Raw genomic sequence first — 20,280 nt, 5'->3', positions numbered from 1 at the left:
GACAAGTCTAATTTCATGAACACACATTGTTGTGATCTTCTAAGAAAGGAATTTATACACTTGGGTCTCTAGATCTGTGGGAAAGTCAAACCTCCTAACTTAAACAATGGTAGAGATACACTAAAAAAAGTCAATCAATCTACATGTTCTAGGGGTAAAATATGAATCTTTCTCGACAGAAATCATTCCTCCGAGCAAATCATGTCATCTTTCAAAGAGAAACCATTACTTATAAAACAAAACTTGATCAACATATTAAACTCATGAAAAACATTCGTCCAGCCTGTAAAACTAATCAAAGAAAACCGAATTCCTATAAAAACAGTACTCGTTCCCTAATCCAAAAATATCAAAATGGTAAGAAAGAAATCATAATTGTGCAGAATCCGAAATCACTGACCATCATGTGAAAGGAAAATCTCAATGCTTTAAACTTAAACTTTCACAAAAACTTTCCAAAGACAAAAACACACTTTAAACCATATCTAAGTAAAAACCTTCAAAAAACTGCACTAAAACTCAAAACATGATTATACAATATAAAATAAACAAGAATCTCACCAGTTGACTGTAAGCAGATCAAACACAACACAGGGCAGGTGCTCCCAAGAAAAGGGGAAAGAGAGGAAGCTCACGAATATAATACAACACTCTTCTATGCCGCTGGTCTGCTAAGTGAAGGGTCTGTGGACTTATAGGGTGGCAGAGCACATGGTCTTATCTAAGGGGTTATTGTTCTAAGGGGTCATGTTACTGGGGAAGAGGGAAAAGTTAATCAGGAAGATACACTACTATGAAAGGATGGGAGATGCTAATAAAAAAAGCTGGATTAATTCAGGGGAGATACTCCTATACTAAAACACAAAAAAAATACAATGAAAAACTACAAGTCAAACTTGGCTCTGCCACACCAACACTCTTTAATGTGTCTTTACTGCAGTTCAAAGACTACAAAAACAGACTGGTTCCGTAAGGATTACATGCCCTAGACTTCATGTCTACGAGGCGGGTTCCAGAGGGAATTGTTGGTGCTACCAGAAAAAAAACCTGGATGACGTCAGCTGCGAGCGTCTCATTTCTACTTCCCAGACGCGCGGCGGAATCGGCCAATGACGTGCTCCAATTTGATCCTGATGTTTATGAGGTGTAGTAATCATCTAATACTATCCGATTCGTTAGTGTGACGTCAGTTCCCTGGCCATAAACGCCCCCTGGCCAAAGTTGGAACCGGACTAGCTAACGCAACTGTAGTGTTTATCCAATGAGCGCTAGTAATTCATGGTGCGTGCGCGTGTACGAGGTTTTTACCAACGAACCGGATACTTTGATGCAAACGTTTACAAAGTTGTTATTGTCAGTTGTAATATTTGAAGAATTTGCACATAGTAGTTTAAAGGTTTACAGGAATATCATGGAATCCTGCAGGGATTTGCTGTCAAGTGCATGTTGAGACGTCTTATTTCGGTGGCTTACGACTCAAATCTTGCAAACTTGCTTCAGTATACACTGGTTATGATTCATTTAAAATTTGTTTGTTTTAAATTCGGGAAACATATTTTTTTTCTTAACGATTTAACGGAATTTGTTTAAAGCTTGTATATGTTTCGACTTTCGAGGACTTAGTCTCGGGCTAACTTAATGGCGGGAAAATTTGTAATGAGAGTTGGCAATACCTTTACACATACATTTACGGAGAGTTTGTACTAAGCTGATCGAAGTTTTCAGACTATACATTCTGAACTAACCGACGCCCGGGGCCATTGCGATGGTTGTTTATTAACTTGGCTTTAAAGAGTTGGTATTTTTACTTGATAGTTCTAACAATTTGTGAATAAACTTTATAGTCATAAACTCCCTATGACAGTTTACCCATTCCTATTGGTCGAGAGCCCGTCACGTGGCCGGTCTTAAACGGATGATAAAGACATGGCTGGCTGGTCTTGACATCGTTTCCAGTGTCACATGAAAAAAAGATGCTCACAAAGGAAAATAATGATCCTTTATACGTACTATAATTTTATCACGGTTTTTGCTATACAATAATATTAGAAAATTTTCAACCATGGGGCATTAGTATTAGATTACGTGGATTAGTTTAATTTCAAGAATAAACAATAGCAGAAAAGTATAGTAATTATTGCTATTCACTTAATGTTTATGGGTCATCGATTTTACTTATTTTACTATAATGATTTTACATTGTAAAATGTGCAGGGTTTTAGTCTGGATCTCGGCGTCAGTGTCTGTGATAACTTAGTTCAATGAATTAAATGTCTCTATGAACTGATGAAAATAGTTGCGTCCTTCCATTCATTATTTCACAGCTGCCTAAACGTGTATAGTTGACTTCGATTGGCAGTGTTGTAGTCGAGTACGTGTTTCCGAGTACCGAGTACTGCCGAGTACTTAGGTTGCCGAGTACGAGTACGAGTATTTGTACCTCCGAGTACAAGATCAGATCTCCGAGTACGAGTACGAGTACGAGTACGAGTACTTGTACGTGCTACTACGAGTATACGAGTACTCGCATTTCCGAATACGGCCATACGGCAAATGGTTATTGTGCGTAATTGGCCCAGGCCCAGTAACACCGATAAACAGACCCACTCACGGCTAGCTGTTAGATGTGTTTGTCCGGACTTGCACAGAGGAAAATCAGGAAATCTCGATTTCTCAACAAGCCAATCAACAATCTCCAACTGAAAGAATCGATCAAATAAGGCCATGGTAAGTGAAGCTATAACACCCCCCCCCCCCCGAGTACTGCTATTCGAGTACGAGTATTTTAATGATCGAGTACAATTTCGACATGTCGAGTACGAGTACTTTGCTGCCCGAGTACGAGTACCGTCATTTCGAGTACGAGTACTACAACACTGCTTCGATTCCCTTCCTCAGAACAAACTCACAGAAAAGTCTGGGAATATGGCTGACCCCGCAACTAAATGTCATTCACACTTTACTTCTGTCAGTTTAACTCATCTAGTTCCAAAGTCTACTTCAGCAGATTTTTCCCGACTATTTTGTGAACCTTGCTCTTTTGAAGTATGATCACCTGTTCATGTGGTTCTGCTAAGGTTTGCGTTCCGTTGTTATTTTGGGAAAAGTTGTGGACTCCTCAACAACCCGTACCCGTAGCCTATAGCCAAGGGTTAAAATAAAGTTGTAATCTTGAAATTAATCCCACACCATCGTTTTAAGATCAGGATATGTCATCCCCCATTAACTTAAGTTGAATTAATTTAACAGGTTTTGAGAGAACCCTAAATCTCTTTACTTAATATCCTCGACTGTTTTTCTTCTGGTTTACAGAGGAAATGAATCAAATGGTCATCTATCGTGACACATAATTATTGTAAAGCTTGAGAGGTACAAATTGGTTAAGTTCTGAGAAACATTGTCATCTATCATCACTGGCAACATAGCGTTACTGACTGCCATATAGAACTCCTTTAGCGTAAATGCCATATAGGATTCCTTTTATAGCGTAACTGCCATATAGAAATCCTTTAGAAGTTAAGTTTTAAGTAGCACTATATACATACCAGCAACATCACTCAAAATGCACATAAGAATATTCAAAACCTAACCTGTTCAAGTTTCTGATTTCGAGAACACTTTTAAAGAAAACATTGAAAACCCATGCGCAACCTTTGGTCAAGATCACAAAACACGATTTCGTTAGCAGTGTTTTTTTTATCACTGTTATATTTTTTCGTATTGTTACCAATAGAAGCTGCTGGTGTGGAAGAAAATCCCCCAGAATATTCCGTCCCCCTGACTGATTTTCATGGTTTTTCCCGGATTATTGCCCCCCCCCCCCCGCCCAAACTGTTCTCTCTTAAGAAATAATGTCTCGGAACCAACAGAAATCATGACCACACATTCACAAATAGTATTACAGACCAGTCGCAAAAATTCTCCTGAAGACAATCAGAGCATACTGACCGGAACGTCCAGTTTAGACCTCTGGTTCTTTTCGGAACCATTATCTAAGTTGAGAAATTATTCACACATGGTGTTTCCGCAAACCTTTCATTCGTTAATTCGTTTTTTTGAAAAAAAAACAAGGGTCATTGTAAAATGTCGAGCAACAGTCGGGCATGGCCTGTTTTTACATAACACACAGGGGAACAATTCTGAAGGGGGATAGAATATCCAGTCCAGGTGGACACTCATTCCTCTGATATCCCCCAGTGGCGTAGCCACGGGGGGGGGGGGGGGGGGGGGTGGGGGGGGCGACAGCCATGAAACCTTGAAACCTTGTCTCCCCCTGTCGGCCCCCCCACTGAGATTTGAGTTTCTAAAAAAAATTATCATTGATCTACATGACGGCCCCCCCCCATGAAATGTTCCAGCCCCCCCCCCCCAGCACCCCCCACTGAAAAATTCCTGGCTACGCCACTGCCATCACCCCAAACGGTTTGTGACGATAACGAAAAACCGGCCAGACGAGAAAGAGGCCACACCATGTTTGTTGACTGTATATAATGTATGTATTCAATTTTGAGCGCCCACAAGGCAATTTAGCGTCAAGCGAAGTCCACCCCCGCCTTCCCTCCGCGCTTTACAGTTTTCACCCTTTGTCATCCTCTACAAACAAGACAAGTCCTGGCGACGCCGCTGCTCATCCGCCCAAGGACTAAGACCACGGCAAAGATTCTTCTACAAGACGTCTGGGTCTTCAACGGACTCGAGGAGTTCAGTGGAGTCCCGTGTGAAGCAGCCGCAGAGAACTTTGCGGCAACCCTCTCTGAAACTATCAAGCCGCATCCAGTAGATCCAAGGGTTGATCACCGGTGCCAGACAGTAGAGCACGCCAGTCAGCCAGTAGACTTCGTTCTGGTACTTCAAGTCTCTGTGAACGTATGCCACCATCTGCATCACGCTGAACGGCATCCAGCAGATGAACGACGTGACTAGAATGACAGTGAAAGTGACCAGCAAGCGGCGGGTCTGACGCGCTCGGTCGATGAATTCATCCTCAGGCTGGCTGGGCTGCAACGCCGGGTTGGTGACAAGCTGATGTGTGAAACTCTTCATCTTCCAGAACACAGCGACGTAAAGACCGGCGGTTATCAACCAAAATAAGTACACGATCGTGGGCTTGATCACTCCTTCAAAGAGGGATTCGCCCGCGGAGAATTCCGGAACGATCTGAATCGTGAGTGAGACGATCCAAATGAGAACGCAGACTGCCAACAAGCGGTTCCTGGTGACCAACTCATCGTAGCGAGCCGTGTCTACAAAGGACACTGCCAGGTAACGGTTGATGCCTTCGGCAAGGATCGTCCAAATGCCGACGAAGTAACCCGAGAAAAAGATAGAGAACAGAATACCGGAATAATCGGGTCCTCCCCAAGTGAATGCGATGGCCATGACGGCGTAGAACAAGTCAGCCAGCGTCAGGTTGATGAGGAAACCGTAGTACTTCATTCTGAGACGGCTGGTACAAGCAAACACCACTAACACCAAGAGATTCTCCACCGTTGCCACCGCGGCACACCCCGTCAGTGCGTACCTGGCTCCGGTGACGATGTCGGTTGCGTTCATAGTGAGAGTGTCGACTCACACTGAAATGCACAAGAAACATTATAATTTATACGAGATACTTAACTTGAAAGAAAAATAATAAGTTCAACTTTGGTATGGCTGGAACTCCCTGGAAGTAACCGAAAATAATATGCAGAACTTACACACAGAACCAAAGCATAATAGTGAACGGCGGTTAACTATTTGGCTCGGCGAAATTAGGGTGCGTTCGCGATCGCGCGTGCAGAAAAATGGTTTCGTGCGCATTACTCTCGGTGAAGGAGTATACTCCGGATAATTATGACGGAGAGCATTATACTCTTGCTAACCGTACCCGCGGGTCATACTCCTACGAAAGCCCATTAGCGCCATTGCAAATACATATGTTACAGATTATTGCATTCGTTATTACGGATTATTCATTCGTTATTACGGATTATTTAGTTCGTTATTACGGATTATTAATTCGTTATTACAGATTTTTTTAATTCGTTATATTACTGAATGCCGTGTACGGTTGACAGATTTTGCAAGTCGCGTCTGGATTAGGGCGACACGCCTTATTGGGATGAAAAATTGGTGTCGCCCTTTTGTCAAAACGACCCTTAGAACAATGAATTCCATCGTCGCAACCCATCTAGATCGATTCCTCGTGGTCCAATTAGTAAAAATACCGAATTTCGTAAAGAAAGGATAAGGTAAACTTGGGTTAGGTGACATTTTAGGTCTGTGCACAAGTCTATAGGAAAGTCGCCCTATTACATGTATAGCATTAGTAGAAATTTTATCATTACGGAAGTTATTAATTCGTTATTACGGATTATTTAATTCGTTATTACGGATTATTTAATTCGTTATTACGGATTATTTAATTCGTTATTACGGATTATTTAATTCGTTATTATGAATTATTTAATTCGTTATTAGAGATTAACTCGTTATAACGAATTATAATTCGTTATTACGGATTATTTAATTCGTTATTACGAATTAACTCTGATTCTCACACGCGGAGACCACGTGACCAGGGGTCTATGTATATAGCGCCGCTAGGTGGCGCTACCTTGAGGATCTTTGCATACAACGTTTGCTTTACACCACGCAGAACCCCCCCCCCCCCCCCCCCCCCCCGTTTTCCAAGACAAACTGCTACGTGACCGTTGAAGAAAGTATTGTTAAGGGAAATTTCTGATTATCTTTCCACCCTTCGTCACCCTGTTTTGCACATTTTTTTTCTCTTTATGTTGCAATGTGAAGACACAACTGGAATTTTTCGTCCTTATATCCTCGAGTCATCATAATTTGCGCAGGCGCAGCATGGAGGAAGGACAATGCGTGTGCGTTGTCCAATTCGCGAGTGCGTAAAACTCAAAACAGGACCTAATGTGACGGTAATACTGGTCTACCTCCGTATTAACCGTCACAAATCTACGTGCATTATTTGGACGGAGAGTCCGTTGCTAAGGGAGCCGAAAATCCATTTGAAATCACAATTTGTTGTGACTTTGTACTCACACACTGCAACTGGTTAATATCAACAAAACGTTTAATTCGGCACCTTCAGAGGTCTAGTTATCTTGTAATTTCGAGATGAATTCGGTAGCGTCAGTATCACACTGGGACTGGGAGGAAGGTAGGGACAGTTGCAGAATATCCCGCCACTCAATCTATCCACCTCGAAGCCGGCTACGGATTCACGGTTGATTGACCTCAATAAACATTCTCAGCTCTACTTGTATGTAGTACAAGCTGGTTTACCCGATCATAGATCGGGTAGGGCGTAGTGTTTGGGATGAAAATGTGGGGAGTTAAATGTAAATGTGGGATATAGTTGGGGAGACATGCAGTTAAAGAATAGCAATTTCTGTGGTGTGATCTGAGGCAATTTTTGATCACTAAAACCAATTTGAGCAAAAGATCATCTGTGAAAGTTTTGAGTTTTGAGTAATTGAATTAGCTACATGTATTTTGAGCAATAGAATCATTATTGTAGGCTACAATTTTTATTCGGGGAAGAAAAAGTGGGGGGGGGGGACCAAATAATGTCCCCCCTCAAAATGTGTGTGTGTGGGTGTGTGTGTGTGTGTGTGTGTGGGGGGGGGGGGGGGGGGGGGGTTCCCCTGTCCCCCGTCGATTTACGCACATGATAATTATGTACCATGGCAACTGTCTGTAAATGTTGCCGTTGGTCTGTTAAATTGGCTTTTTGTGAGGCAGTCGCATTTGGAAAACGTAGTGAAAAGGTTACTGTAGTACACAGGCGAAGGCTGGTTGTACAGTTTGTCAATAAATCATAATGCAAAACAGCGTGAAGGTGTCATTTAAAATGAAAATGTTGAGTGTTACCATAAAATTACAAACGGTCTGAATCATGGAGGAAGGTCATAATTAAGTTTCAGTATTGGACTCTTCAACAAACGTAAACTTGAACTTCTTACAATTTGCGAGACCGTCTGCGATTCAACTTTTATTCAAGTTGGTTCAACCATCTATATATAAGAGCAAGTTTTAGTCGGCCTCCGAGAAATGTTTGCTTCTGAAAGGATCCGAGACCGCAGCTTCACGTCCGTGGAAAAATGTGGGTGTCTTCCGCCGGGTCGGACACTTTTTCGTCGATTTTTGTGTGACTTCGTTTAAGATCGCGATATTTGAAGCAATGCATCGATCCTTCGTTGACCCCAAACAGGCCCCCGAAATTATAACGCGACACTGAATTATACGTGGTGGGCAGCGAACTCACAACGCTCAGCCTTGGTGGTGGAAGCGTGGAGCTGTAAACACATTATGGAAGCAACAGCACTCTATCACGCGACGTCACATGCTTGCCCTTCAAAAAGCGAGCACCGTAGACCCAACCTCGTTTGCAGGGTGTGGAGCAGGCTGCAGTATGCGTTGCCATCGACAGTTTTGCATAGCCCGGAAATACTATGCAGTGTAGACTTTCGATTGGTCAGACCGCGCAAGGCATACTAATGTATAGTCCTTCTGAGTATTCGTTGCACTCGGCGCAGGGGCGGCAAGCAAAGCACATGAAACAATAGGGACACTTGATGGCCACGCACCATGGAGAAAAAATATTTTGCCAAGGTCACCCCATCTACCATTTGGTGGACACTTTTGCAGAACGGCCGAGTACATGTAGTAGGATAGAACACGTAAACGAAACCCCTACGTTGACCTCGCTGACCTCGCACAGTCTAGACACGCAGAAAAGCCAGCACAGGGGGCGGCCAGGCAGTCAACGTGAAAGCGCACACGACGGCAAATTCCTGCGCAAAATGCAGTCACGAAAAATAGACGAAAAGGATCGCCGGTCCGTACGGGAAAATCAGGACGACCCGAAGTGTCCGACCCGGCGGAAGACACCCTCCGTATTTTTCCACGGACGCGGAGCGATTTTGGCGCCGCGTGAGCCCGCGGTCTCGGATCCTTTCAGGAGCAAACATCGTCTCGGGGGCGAGTAAACTTCTCTCTTATATCTATATATATAAGAGAGAGTTTAACTCGGCCTCCGAGACGATGTTTGCTCCTGAAAGGATCCGAGACCGCGGGCTCCCGCTGCGCCAAAATCGCTCCACGTCCGTGGAAAAATACGGAGGGTGTCTTCCGCCGGGTCGGACACTTCGGGTCGTCCTGATTTTCCCGTACGGACCGGCGATCCTTTTCGTCTATTTTTCATGACTGCATTTTGCGCAGGAATTTGCCGTCGTGTGCGCTTTCACGTTGACTGCCTGGCCGCCCCCTGTGCTGGCTTTTTCTGCTTGTCTAGACTGTGCGAGGTCAGCGAGGTCAACGTAGGGGTTTCGTTTACGTGTTCTACTCAGCCGTTCTGCAAAAGCGTTCACCAAATTGTGGATGGGGTGACCTTGGTAAAATATTTTTTCTCCATGGTGCGTGGCCACCAAGTGCCCCTATTCTTTCATATGCTTCGCTTGCCGCCCCTGCGCCGAGTGCAACGAATACTCAGAAGGACTACACATTAAGTATGCCTTGCGCGGTCTGACCAATCGAAAGTCTACACTGCGTAGTATTTCCGGGCTATGCAAAACTGTCGATGGCAACGCGTACTGCAGCCTGCTCCACACCCTGGAAACGAGGTTGGGTCTACGGTGCTCGCTATTTGACGCGCAAGCATGTGACGTCGCGTGATAGAGTGCTGTTGCTTCCATAATGTATTTACAGCTCCATGCTTCCACCACCACCAAGGCTGAGCGTTCAGTGTCGCGTTATAATTTCGGGGCCTGTTTGGGGTCAACGAAGGATCGATGCATTGCTTCAAATATCGCGATCTTCAACGAAGTCACAAAAAAAATCGACGAAAAAGTGTCCGACCCGGCGGAAGACACCAACATTTTTTACACGGACGTGAAGCCGCGGTCTCGGATCCTTTCAGAAGCAAACATTTCTCGGAGGCCGAGTAAAACTTGCTCTTATATATAGATGGTTGAACCAACTTGAAGTTGAATAAAAGTTGAATCGCAGACGGTCTCGCAAATTGTAAGAAGTTCAAGTTTACGTTTGTTGAAGAGTCCAATACTGAAACTTAATTATGACCTTCCTCCATGATTCCAATTTTTGGTAACAACATTTTCATTTTAAATGACACCTTCACGTTTTATTGCATTATGATTTATTGTCAAACTGTACAACCAGCCTTCGCCTGTGTACTACAGTAACCTTTTCACTACGTTTTCCAAATGCGACTGCCTCACAAAAAGCCAATTTAACAGACCAACGGCAACATTTACAGACAGTTGCCATGGTACATAATTATCATGTGCGTAAATCAACGGGGGACAGGGGAACCCCCCCCCCCCCACACACACCCACACATTTTGAGGGGGGACATTGTTTGGTCTCCCCCCCCCCCCCCACACACTATTTCTTCCCCGAATAAAAATATTGTAGCCTACAATAATGATTCTATTGCTCAGAATACATGTAGCTGATTCAATTACTCAAAACTCCAAACTTTCACAGATGATCTTTTGCTCAAATTGGTTTTAGTGATCAAAAATTGCCTCAGATCACACCACAGAAATTGCTATTCTTTAACTGCATGTCTCCCCAACTATATCCCCCGCATTTTCATCCCCAACACTATACGCCTTACCCGATCTATGATCGGGTAAACCAGCTTGTATATATATAGATGCGTCATGCTCTATTGCACTCCCACTCCGTATCCGCAAACAGGTAGTTGGTTTGGACTTAAAAAATTTTTTCCGGCAACTCCCATTCCTTTTGCATGTTTTGTGTTGCTTCGTTCTCATTCTCAAGCATATTCAAGGGGACTCCCACCGCGTATCCGCGAAGCCGCCAACAGGGTTGTTGGTTTGGACATGTGCCAGATCATGAATGCACTTGTACCGAAAGCTGCTCGTCAAGTTAGCAGCGGGCAAGTCGAACCAGTGCAGGGTTTATTCCTCCATGGTCGAACTAGCCCGTTTGGCGACTCAAAAATTATTACAGCCACGGGCAAAGTTGAACAGAAAGTGTAGCGTAAAAAAATGGTTCCTTAAAGAAAAAACCTGGTTCGAATGATAAGTCGCGATTTAGTTATTAATTAAGCTGGGACAAAAAAGAAGAAGAAAAGGAATCAAGGAAACAAAAATACACTTCTCATAAATTCAATTCAGTCTCCAAAAAAATTCTCCCAGCAAAAAAACCTAACTTCTCTCCTTTAGCACAAAAAACTAGTTTCCAGAAATATTTCACGGCAAAAAATCACAATCAGGATCAACAACGAATAAAACACTCAAAAGAATTTGCCAAGCATAAAAATATAAACAATTTGATAAAATTCAGGGATGATTTTAAAAAAAGAATAAAAATCAATGGAAAAAAACGGGGAAAAAAGGAAACCCACACAGCAATAGAGGAAAAGGACTCTTAAAGATACAGAAATGAACTAAAAACCTGCAACAAGAAAATAAAAATGTTCCTACCTCCATGGTTAAAGCTAAAGTTACAACAAAGACACCATTCAGTGCATACATGATACAAGGCAAGTAAGGCATAGTATAGGAAGACTGAACAAAGGAAAATTCTTACGCAAGATTGAAGATACAACCAAACCAACTAACCTACGCGGATACGGAATGGGAGCGCAGTGGAGCAGGACGCAAGGTTTATTGAGGGCAATCAACCGTGACTCCGTAGCCGCGGCTACGAGGTGGATAGATTGAGTGGCGGGGTATTCGCGATCTGCAATATTATTGTGCCCCCCAAAAGGGAACATACAAGTAGCCAAAAGATCCGAAATAAAAGAACAACTGCCAGATTAAGAAACTCACCAAGTCCAGGAGGTCTGGTTTTTTAATAAGCCTTGGACACCAGCCAGAATGTATTATGTTCACTCACTGACTGCTAACTTGCTTATGGAGGAAGGGACACAGGCTCAATGCATGCCTTCAGCGCCTGGTCAAGCTGCATGGTCCTTAATCCATTATGTAATCAATTACAGGGGCACACACAATGCAGTTTCTGCTGGGCAACTCAGGGGTGCTACTCCTATTCACTGTACATGTTCTAATAGACTTTACATACAAAAAAACCCGCAACTTAAATTTACTTCTACTATACATCATACACGCTTCAAAGTGATGCGAAATGACCTCCAGAGCGAAATGGTGACGTAAGCATCAATTATGATAAGTGTACTTCCTCCCAGTGTGATACTGACGCTACCGATGAATTTGGACGACTTTTACAGCTATTGTTCACGAAAGGTTACAGACCAGTAAATAAACTTCCATAGACCCCAATGGTAAATGCTCCCACTTCAGAAAGTCGGGAAAAATTCTCACAACTCTCAAAGGTGTTCGAGACACACATCAAATTAAAGCTTATTTCATCATCTTTAATTTTCTTTTCAATTTTCGGGGAGTCAAGACAGTAATGACTTTTTAGGAGAAATATCCATCCGAAGATAATCACCCCTGAAAATAGACCTGAAAAACGATGCCTACACTCCATTGCAAAATAGAGCGCTTTAAGGGCCCCAATTTCATCCAAATTGAACGGAACTACAAGCTCACAGTCCTGTGCACGGCTTTCACCCATATTTTTTACAAACCCTCAAGTTCATGGGGCGCAGCATGCTCATGATACTGAAGATTTTGAGGGCATGCAAATCGTGATGTGGCCGGCGCAGGCCAGCAATTTCGGACCGATTTACTGGTCCGTCTGCAACTTATAGGTTACAGACCAGTAAATAAACTTCCATAGACCCTAATGGTAAATGCCCCCACTTTGGAAATTCGGGGAAAATACTCACAACTCTCCAAGGTGTTCGAATCACACATCAAATTATAGCTTATTTCATCATCTTTCATTTTCTTTTCAATTTTTGGGGGTCAACTAACGACTTTTAGGAGAAATTACCCTGCGAAGATGATCACCCCTGAAAATAGTCCAGAAGCCCATCGCCATTTTGAAAAACGATGCCTACACTCCATTGCAAAATAGAGCGCTTTAAGGCCCCAATTTCATCCAAATTGAACGGAACTACAAGCTCACAGTCCTGTGCACGGCTTCCACCTATAAAGTTTTTTTTTACAAACCCTCAGGGTTCATGGGGCACAGCATGTTCAAATACTGAAGATTTTGAGGGCATGCAAATCGTGATTTGGCCGGCGTAGGCCGGCAATTCCGGACCGATTTACTGGTCTGCAACCTATAAAGAAGCGAGGTTTTGAAAAAATTCCCCATAACCACTTGTACGGCACAAGGAAGGATGGAATTAATAATCGGTACAAACATAATTATGTTTTTAGTGGTGCTAATGGGCTTTCGTATACTTCTGTCGTTCGTGCGGAGAGAAGTTTATTGGCATGTATAGTTTGATCGCGTTGAACGTCTGAAAGTTTGGCCCATTAGGCATCATACTCCACTCTAGGTTTAGAGTAACAACTGCAGTAAGTGCTTTCACTTCCATTAAATTCGGCGCTGAAGTAGCACGGGATTGTCCTGGCTTAGCCAAGTCCTCACCGTGCCATCGCACCACTTTATTGAATTCGGCAGGACGATACCACGGTGTTTAGAACCATTTGGCTCGGCACGGCACTGTCTTTTGGCTGTATTCTCGTGAAATTTCGCAGCTTTTTGATATCAACCTGCATGTCGCTCTAAACAGATCGTCTTCTCATATACAGAAATGTCCAAAAGGTATAATATTCCAATGGATATGGACAAACGTGCCTTATACATCGGAGTTTTGAAGGATTGAATTGGTATGATTAATATATCTCATCATAACTGACAACATGATCTTTGAGCTTGTTTGTCAAGGTTGCACTGAGTGATTTTCCGTGGTTTGAAACAAAGCGTTTTCGTTCATGTTGGTTAATACTACTCACCTTTTTAGGATATATTCTGATCGTAACAGCTGAGCTCTTGTAACTGCGAGATTTAGTCCAACACTGTGTGGTCTCAACTTGCAAAGGACAATGTCCAATATCGCAGCCACAGATTGTGGAACATTGAGAGTCGACAAATGTTTTATGTGAGATATTTATCAAAACTTTGTTTTTTGTTATCAAAAGATTCCAAAGTTCATAGCTGCAAACATTACTTGTCAACATGATTATTTAGTTGCCATCATATAAATAAGTGTGATCTGATAAAGCTGCGCTGTCTTAAAGGCATCCATGTTAAAAAGTATCTTTAAAGAAAATATATAATATATTAATAATAAAGAAACGTTTCATGTTTGTCTGAATTCGTTATAACGCTGGCACACAAACAACTGATGTCATGGTTGTCTGCACAATACAGCTCAGACGGAGCGATGCCCGTCGCGAGATATCTGGCGCGCGCGAGCCACTAGACCCTCGGTCTCAACTAGTTGGGACGGCCCAACTTCAGCTGTTTCCGTCCCAACTGAAGCGTTCCAACTGGAACATGTACGTTGGGACGGTCCCAGCTTAAGTTGGGACCGGGTGTCTAGTTGGGGGACGTAACAATATCCAACGGGAAAAACCCGAAGCAAGTTTGTCAGTCTGTTGTAGAATCCAGTATGCGTGGGCGGATCAAGGTTTGGCTCAAGAGAGGGGGGGGGGGGGGGGGGTTAGTTCTTTGTTGATTAATCGTTTTTTTGATTAATCGTTTTTGCGGCCTAAGGGTGTTTACCATCCCCCAACCCTCACCCCACGTAGATCCGCTAGATGTGACTTTAACGGTTCAACCTTTATTGTTAAAGGGCGAGTCAAAAAAAGCGGAACCCAAACCCTATATAGTATATTTCATATTTAAGAACATATGTAGCACCAAAAATAATAACTGGAAACCCTATTTCATAAGCTACTTTTAGATGGAAAAAGTACTGAAATTGGTCGATCCGTTCAAAGAATATCACCATTTAAACACAATGGCCCTAAAACCCGTCTCGTCCAAAAATGCGATTTGAACAATCGTCGTCACAATCGTCTTCAAACATCACCAACGATGAAATCTTAGTTTAAACGTTAACAATATGCAACAAAGTCCTTTTGAAGGCCCGTCTTTTCAAAAAGTAGATTTTATAAATCATATTGTTTGCCTAAACCAGGAATGTTAATCGAAATATTGTGTACTACAGTTGGTGACAGTTGTTGAAACAAGTATTCTGTGTCATTTTCTTTGTTGTTCTAAACAACCTGTAAACTCACATAATTCTTCATCTGTTTCTAGGCGTCCAGGTCACCTTGAGGAGAAGCAGCACACTCTTCAACCGAATATGAACTGTGGTGCTTTTATTTTTTAGACACAAATAACGATCGCTGTTAACTAGCTGCTGAGTGTTAGCACTGTTTGGAGGCCCGCCGGAACGGAAAACGATTTGGCTCGTGGGCCGACTGACTGCTTCTTTGGCTTCGTCTTGCAACTCCGGGCATGCGCAGCGCAGTTCATCGCAGGGACCCGATTAATGCATGGTGGTGTTAAAGGGCTTCCTTTTCCCTGTTAAGCATATACATGTATCGGTTTTCCAGGCCGATTTCCTGAAATGTTCTTTCACTTCTGAAAATCGGTCATTAATGCATTAGTGCACACGTAAAAATCATCGAATGAGAGCTTAACACTCACGCTCCTTAGAAAGGATAATATTATTTTGTTAACAGCGCCCTCCTTCGTGTGCTTGATGATTCCAACCGACCCCAACGTCGTCCCCAGTGCGGACTTTATTTCCAATCTCGTTTTCAATAGTAAGGGGTGGACGCGCACTGCTCGACACTGCGGGGACGAGGTTGAACCAACCCCGCCGTTTAGACTGTTTCCCGCCCTCAATGGGCCTTCCTTTTGTACGTCATAGCCGTACGTACAGCTTTCAAACCTGTTATAAGTCCGTTGGCTTATGGTCAAAATTTCGGGTCCATTATTATTGAAAATTGTATCGATTATTAGTGAAATAATATATCTAGCCCTAATCCACTTGATGCCATTTTTTCTGCCCTAGGAGATTGTGTCCGGCGTTGTTTTCAAGTTGAGCCAAAATGAAGAATGTGCAAAAAAATAAATATCCATTTTACAATGTCTTGCTTGTGGGCTGGGCGTCCGTTTGGAACAAATCTGGCGAAATAAGCCCCAAAGGAGGGTCATTTATCAAGACTTTTTGCAGTAGTTTTATGCCAGATGAAGTGCATTATTTTTTTTTAACGGACAATGATTAAAAATAACGGTACAATTTTGTTCTTAAAGGGGACATACAATATTTTGTTTAACTAAAATTAGAAAACAGAGCTAGAACGTCTTTTTTTGGGGGGGGGGGGGAACAAATCCGGCAAATTAAAGTTCGGATGGATTACAAAGTATTTTTAAAACATTATTATAAGGAAGGGGGAGGAACAGGACATTAGTAAATTTTAGTTAACAATCAAATTGTGTGTCAATTTTAGTTTCAGTCAAAATAATGAACATATAGCAATTTTAAGACACGTTTAGAGATGTATAGTGGAAAAAGCATTTATTTCGCTGATTTCAGACCCAAACAACCGACAAAATTGCCCTTTCTTGCAAAATCGCTCCGACTTTTCCTACCACTTTTGGACGTAGTTTTGCGCCAAAAAACGAAGACATACCAGCTAAAATTTAAAAGAAACATTAACGAACCTTATAGGTTTGCCTATTTATTGTCTTAAAAAGTAAAGGTTGGGTTAGATTGTTGTTTTTTGTTCATATTGTTCAAGGTATGCCCCTTTTAAGTGACAACATGTGATACGCCCCAAAGGGGAACAAACATTTCCCACCCGTTCACTACACTGGAATGGAAAAAAAAAAAAAAAAAAAACACGCACCAAGCTTGCCCGTTACAGCTAGATTGTTTAGCCTTTTGACGTCACTTTTTTGTTTTTTTAATGTGGCCCCACCCCCAACAGAGGCAAAATCCTGGAATTGTTTTATTCTCATGATGTAGGCCTAGCTCATGGGCGAGCTGTCCAAATGCGAAAAAGAAAAGCTAAATTTTCGCGATCTATTTTGGCGGGCGAAGCCCCCCACTTGGTCATGCCCCCCCCCCCCTAAAGGGTAAGAAAACATGGCATCGAGTGGTTTTGATGTTGTAAAAAAAATCCATAAATGATCCCGACAGTTAGCTTATGGTTGAAATTTCAAACAAAGCCGTTCACCGAAGTTGAAAGTGAAAGTACTTTTACTCAAACGAGTGTGTGCTTATGAAGGTTGGGGGTATTTTGTGTCCAATTTGCGGCGGGGGGGGGGAGTTTATTTTCTGGAGGGGGAACACTCTTTACGTTTTACACAATAAATAGCTAATTTTGCCTTCACCAAATTCTGCCTGTGTATGGGTGTACAAAAGGGGGGGGGGAAGGTTAAGCCTGGAGCGGGTAGGATTGGGGTGGGGTCAACCTCGTCCCCAAGGTGTTGAGCAGTACGCGCCCACCACTACCTGCTCTCTCACCCTGGTATTGGATCAAATTGCATGTGCAAGAATTTGAACACGTATGCAAATGTGGAATAGTCTGGTGCCTGCATGTGCGTTACATTGGCGTTTGTTTTTGTATGCGGTGTCTGGGGTAAAAACAACATCAATTCGTCGCACCGTGAGTTATGAAAACACGATTTTTTAAGTTAAAATGCTACAATCTGGCCCGCCAATATGCAGTATCACATTTCATATTAATATGAGCAAACTGGAAAGAAAAGGAGTATTATTGAGGTGTAGACGTTATGATTACAATGATCGCGAAAAAAACGTAATGCACGTTGGAAATAACACCAACTACACGATATAAATCCATTTTAAGAAAATTACGGTATCGAATCAGTATACAGGAAGAAAGTTTCCTATCTAGGGCTTACTATCGGAAACGAGGTTGGAAATAAAGTAAGCACTAGGGACGAAGTTGGGGTGGGGGTGCTCCTCCGCGCGGGATTTTCGAAAACGCTATCTCATTGAAGTGTCACAGTTCAAACAAAGGTATGGCAATTTTCGGGGGGGGGGGGAACTTCCCCTTTGGCGAAATTTTGCTAAGTTTTAAAAAGGAAATGAAGCCGTCAGTACCTGACAAGCGGTACTAGTACATGTAGTAATACCCTCCTCAATCTTGAACAATTTAAAATTACTTTATGTTTGCACACCGGCCCAAAAATTGGAAACGCCATTTCATGTAAATATAGTAGGCCTATAATATTTCTCGTTGTACATGTACAGGGCGAGTCAAAAAGGAGAAACCCAAACCCCAAACAATATATTTCATATTTAAAAAAAAAAATTTAGCACCAAAAATAATAATGACTGGAAAGCCAATTTAATAAACTACTTTTAGATGACAAAATTACTGAAATTGCCATTTACTATTGAAAACGCAATGACCCAAAAACCTGTTCCGTCAAAACAAAATGCAATTGATTGTGTGTTCTAGCTGTTTGGAACAACAAAGAAAATGACACAGAATACTTGTTTTAACAACTGTCACCACCTGTTGTACACAATATCTTTATTAACAACCCTGCTTAGGCAAACAATGTCATTTATACTGTGAGGGTAGGCGACGCCCGGCGGCAGCGTCCCTGGGTTTGAAGAGCTGACGATCCTTCGGATTGGAGGGCGTGTGCCCTCACGGCAAGAGGACTCCCAACACAAGAAATTAATTCAGGTCTTAGTTTATTAAAATCCTTCATGTATAAAATCCTTGGTGTATAAAAACTCTCGTGTATCAAATCCCTGAAATATGACAACATAAATAAATATTTGATAAAATAGTTAATCATACAATTTCTACGACATTCAATAATTAAATCTCTATAACATAATAAGAGTAGGCCCTAAATAAACACAATCAAAATAAAACCTTGACTCACCCAACTCTTGTGGGTTTACAATCATGGATTATAAGCCTGTGCCATCATCGTGTGCAATGTACCTAGCATACATGAAAGTAATGAAAATATAGTTTACATTTATAAACAAACTTCCCTGTAAAATCATGTGTTTCACAGCGCGCAGCTTCAAATAGTAAAATAATACGGGTGCAGACCAGTAAATCGGTCCGAAATTGCCTGCGCAGGCCAAATCACGATTTGCATGCCCTCAAAATCTTCGGTATTTGAGCATGCTGTGGGCCATGAACTTGAGGGTTTGTAGAAAATATGGGTGGAAGCCGTGCACAGGACTGGGAGCTTGCAGTTCTGTGTAATTTGGATGTAATTTGGACCCTAAAAGTGCTCTATTTTGCAATGGAGTGTAGGCATCGTTTTTCAAAATGGCGATGGGCTTCAGGACTATTTTAAGGGGTGATCATCTTCAGATGGAAATTTCTCCTAAAAGTCATCAGTTGACCTCCCGAAAATTGAAAAGAAAATGAAAGATGATGAAATAAGCTTTAATTTGATGTGTGTCTCGAACACCTTGGAGAGTTGTGAGTATTTCTCCCGAATTTTTGAAGTGGGAGCATTTACCATTGGGGTCTATGGAAGTTTATTTACTGGTCTGCTACCATACATGTACCGTGCGCGGTTGTCATGGATATGAGCCCGGCCCAAAGGTGACCAAAACTTCCCACACGTACAGCGCGCACGACGTGAGCGTAATGCTGTGTAGAAAGCTAAGCGACGCTTCACAGTGTACAACAGTACAAGTACAAATTGAATACAAAATCTACGTGTGAAAGTTGTCACACGCGGGTTCTGTGAATCAAAGTTTAGGCAACAAAAGTTATCCAAAATCAATGCAAATTGGTCTAATCCAAGATCAATCTCCTGTTTCAGATACTTCTGTGATCCTTTACGATACCCACTGTTCATTCATTACACCCAAATCATGATTTAAAAGCAACATAAAGACGGGATATTTACCGGATCGTTTCTGATCATCCTGCACTTGTTTCATGCAGAGTCGAGTGAGCACTTTCTAAAAAGGGCGCCCTCTTGGTTGACACTTAAAGTGGGATCCTCACAACTTCCCTGCTTTGAATCCACACGTCCCGGGTGGATATTATCACTGTTCCCAAACTCCAGGTGAAAATGTGCATTAACATCCAAGCAAATAATCATACATTTACATAGTTACTTTAAGATCAAATAACTGATATCAATTATACTACGAGTATGGCCCTGAAGCAAAACGTTGATCATTATCTCCGTATAATCCGTGTTGATATTAAAACACTTCAACAGTTTAACAACTTTTATAACTTGGAAAAGGAGAAAAGACGTAACTACAGGTCAACAATAACTTTAACCATACACGCTTAAGGAGAAGTAATAAAACTTAACAATATGGTTGCTTCATCCATATTAAGTCTGTACATGTAC

At 42.2% G+C, this 20,280-nt stretch overlaps 1 protein-coding gene across 4 annotated transcripts; it reads right to left on the bottom strand.

Moving 5' to 3' along the window:
* Window positions 1-4,393: 4,393 nt before the first annotated feature.
* Window positions 4,394-19,889, bottom strand: LOC119741873 (G-protein coupled receptor 12-like). 4 transcript variants are annotated; one of them, XM_038217799.1, is made up of 3 exons: window positions 19,822-19,889; window positions 18,829-18,890; window positions 4,394-5,573 (listed from the first exon to the last, which is right to left on the bottom strand). In XM_038217799.1, exon 3 carries the CDS (start codon window positions 5,551-5,553, stop codon window positions 4,666-4,668), a length of 888 nt encoding a protein of 295 aa, XP_038073727.1. In that variant the 5' UTR covers window positions 5,554-5,573; window positions 18,829-18,890; window positions 19,822-19,889; the 3' UTR covers window positions 4,394-4,665. The 4 variants fall into 4 exon arrangements, with proteins under 4 accessions (XP_038073727.1, XP_038073728.1, XP_038073726.1 ...); XM_038217800.1 differs by lacking the exon at window positions 18,829-18,890 and having other exon boundaries at window positions 19,822-19,876; XM_038217798.1 differs by lacking the exons at window positions 18,829-18,890; window positions 19,822-19,889 and adding an exon at window positions 11,829-11,988.
* Window positions 19,890-20,280: the final 391 nt, after the last annotated feature.

Source organism: Patiria miniata, unplaced genomic scaffold (assembly GCF_015706575.1).
Source record: "Patiria miniata isolate m_02_andy unplaced genomic scaffold, ASM1570657v1 HiC_scaffold_5, whole genome shotgun sequence".
Lineage (NCBI taxonomy): Eukaryota > Metazoa > Echinodermata > Asteroidea > Valvatida > Asterinidae > Patiria > Patiria miniata.
The sequence above is the reverse complement of the archived record's forward strand: the minus strand, read 5'-3'. Positions and strand labels throughout refer to the sequence as shown.

Excerpts from the sequence above, each read along its gene's own strand:
- LOC119741873 (XM_038217799.1), bottom strand. The coding sequence starts at position 5,553 with ATGAACGCAACCGACATCGTCACCGGAGCCAGGTACGCACTGACGGGG.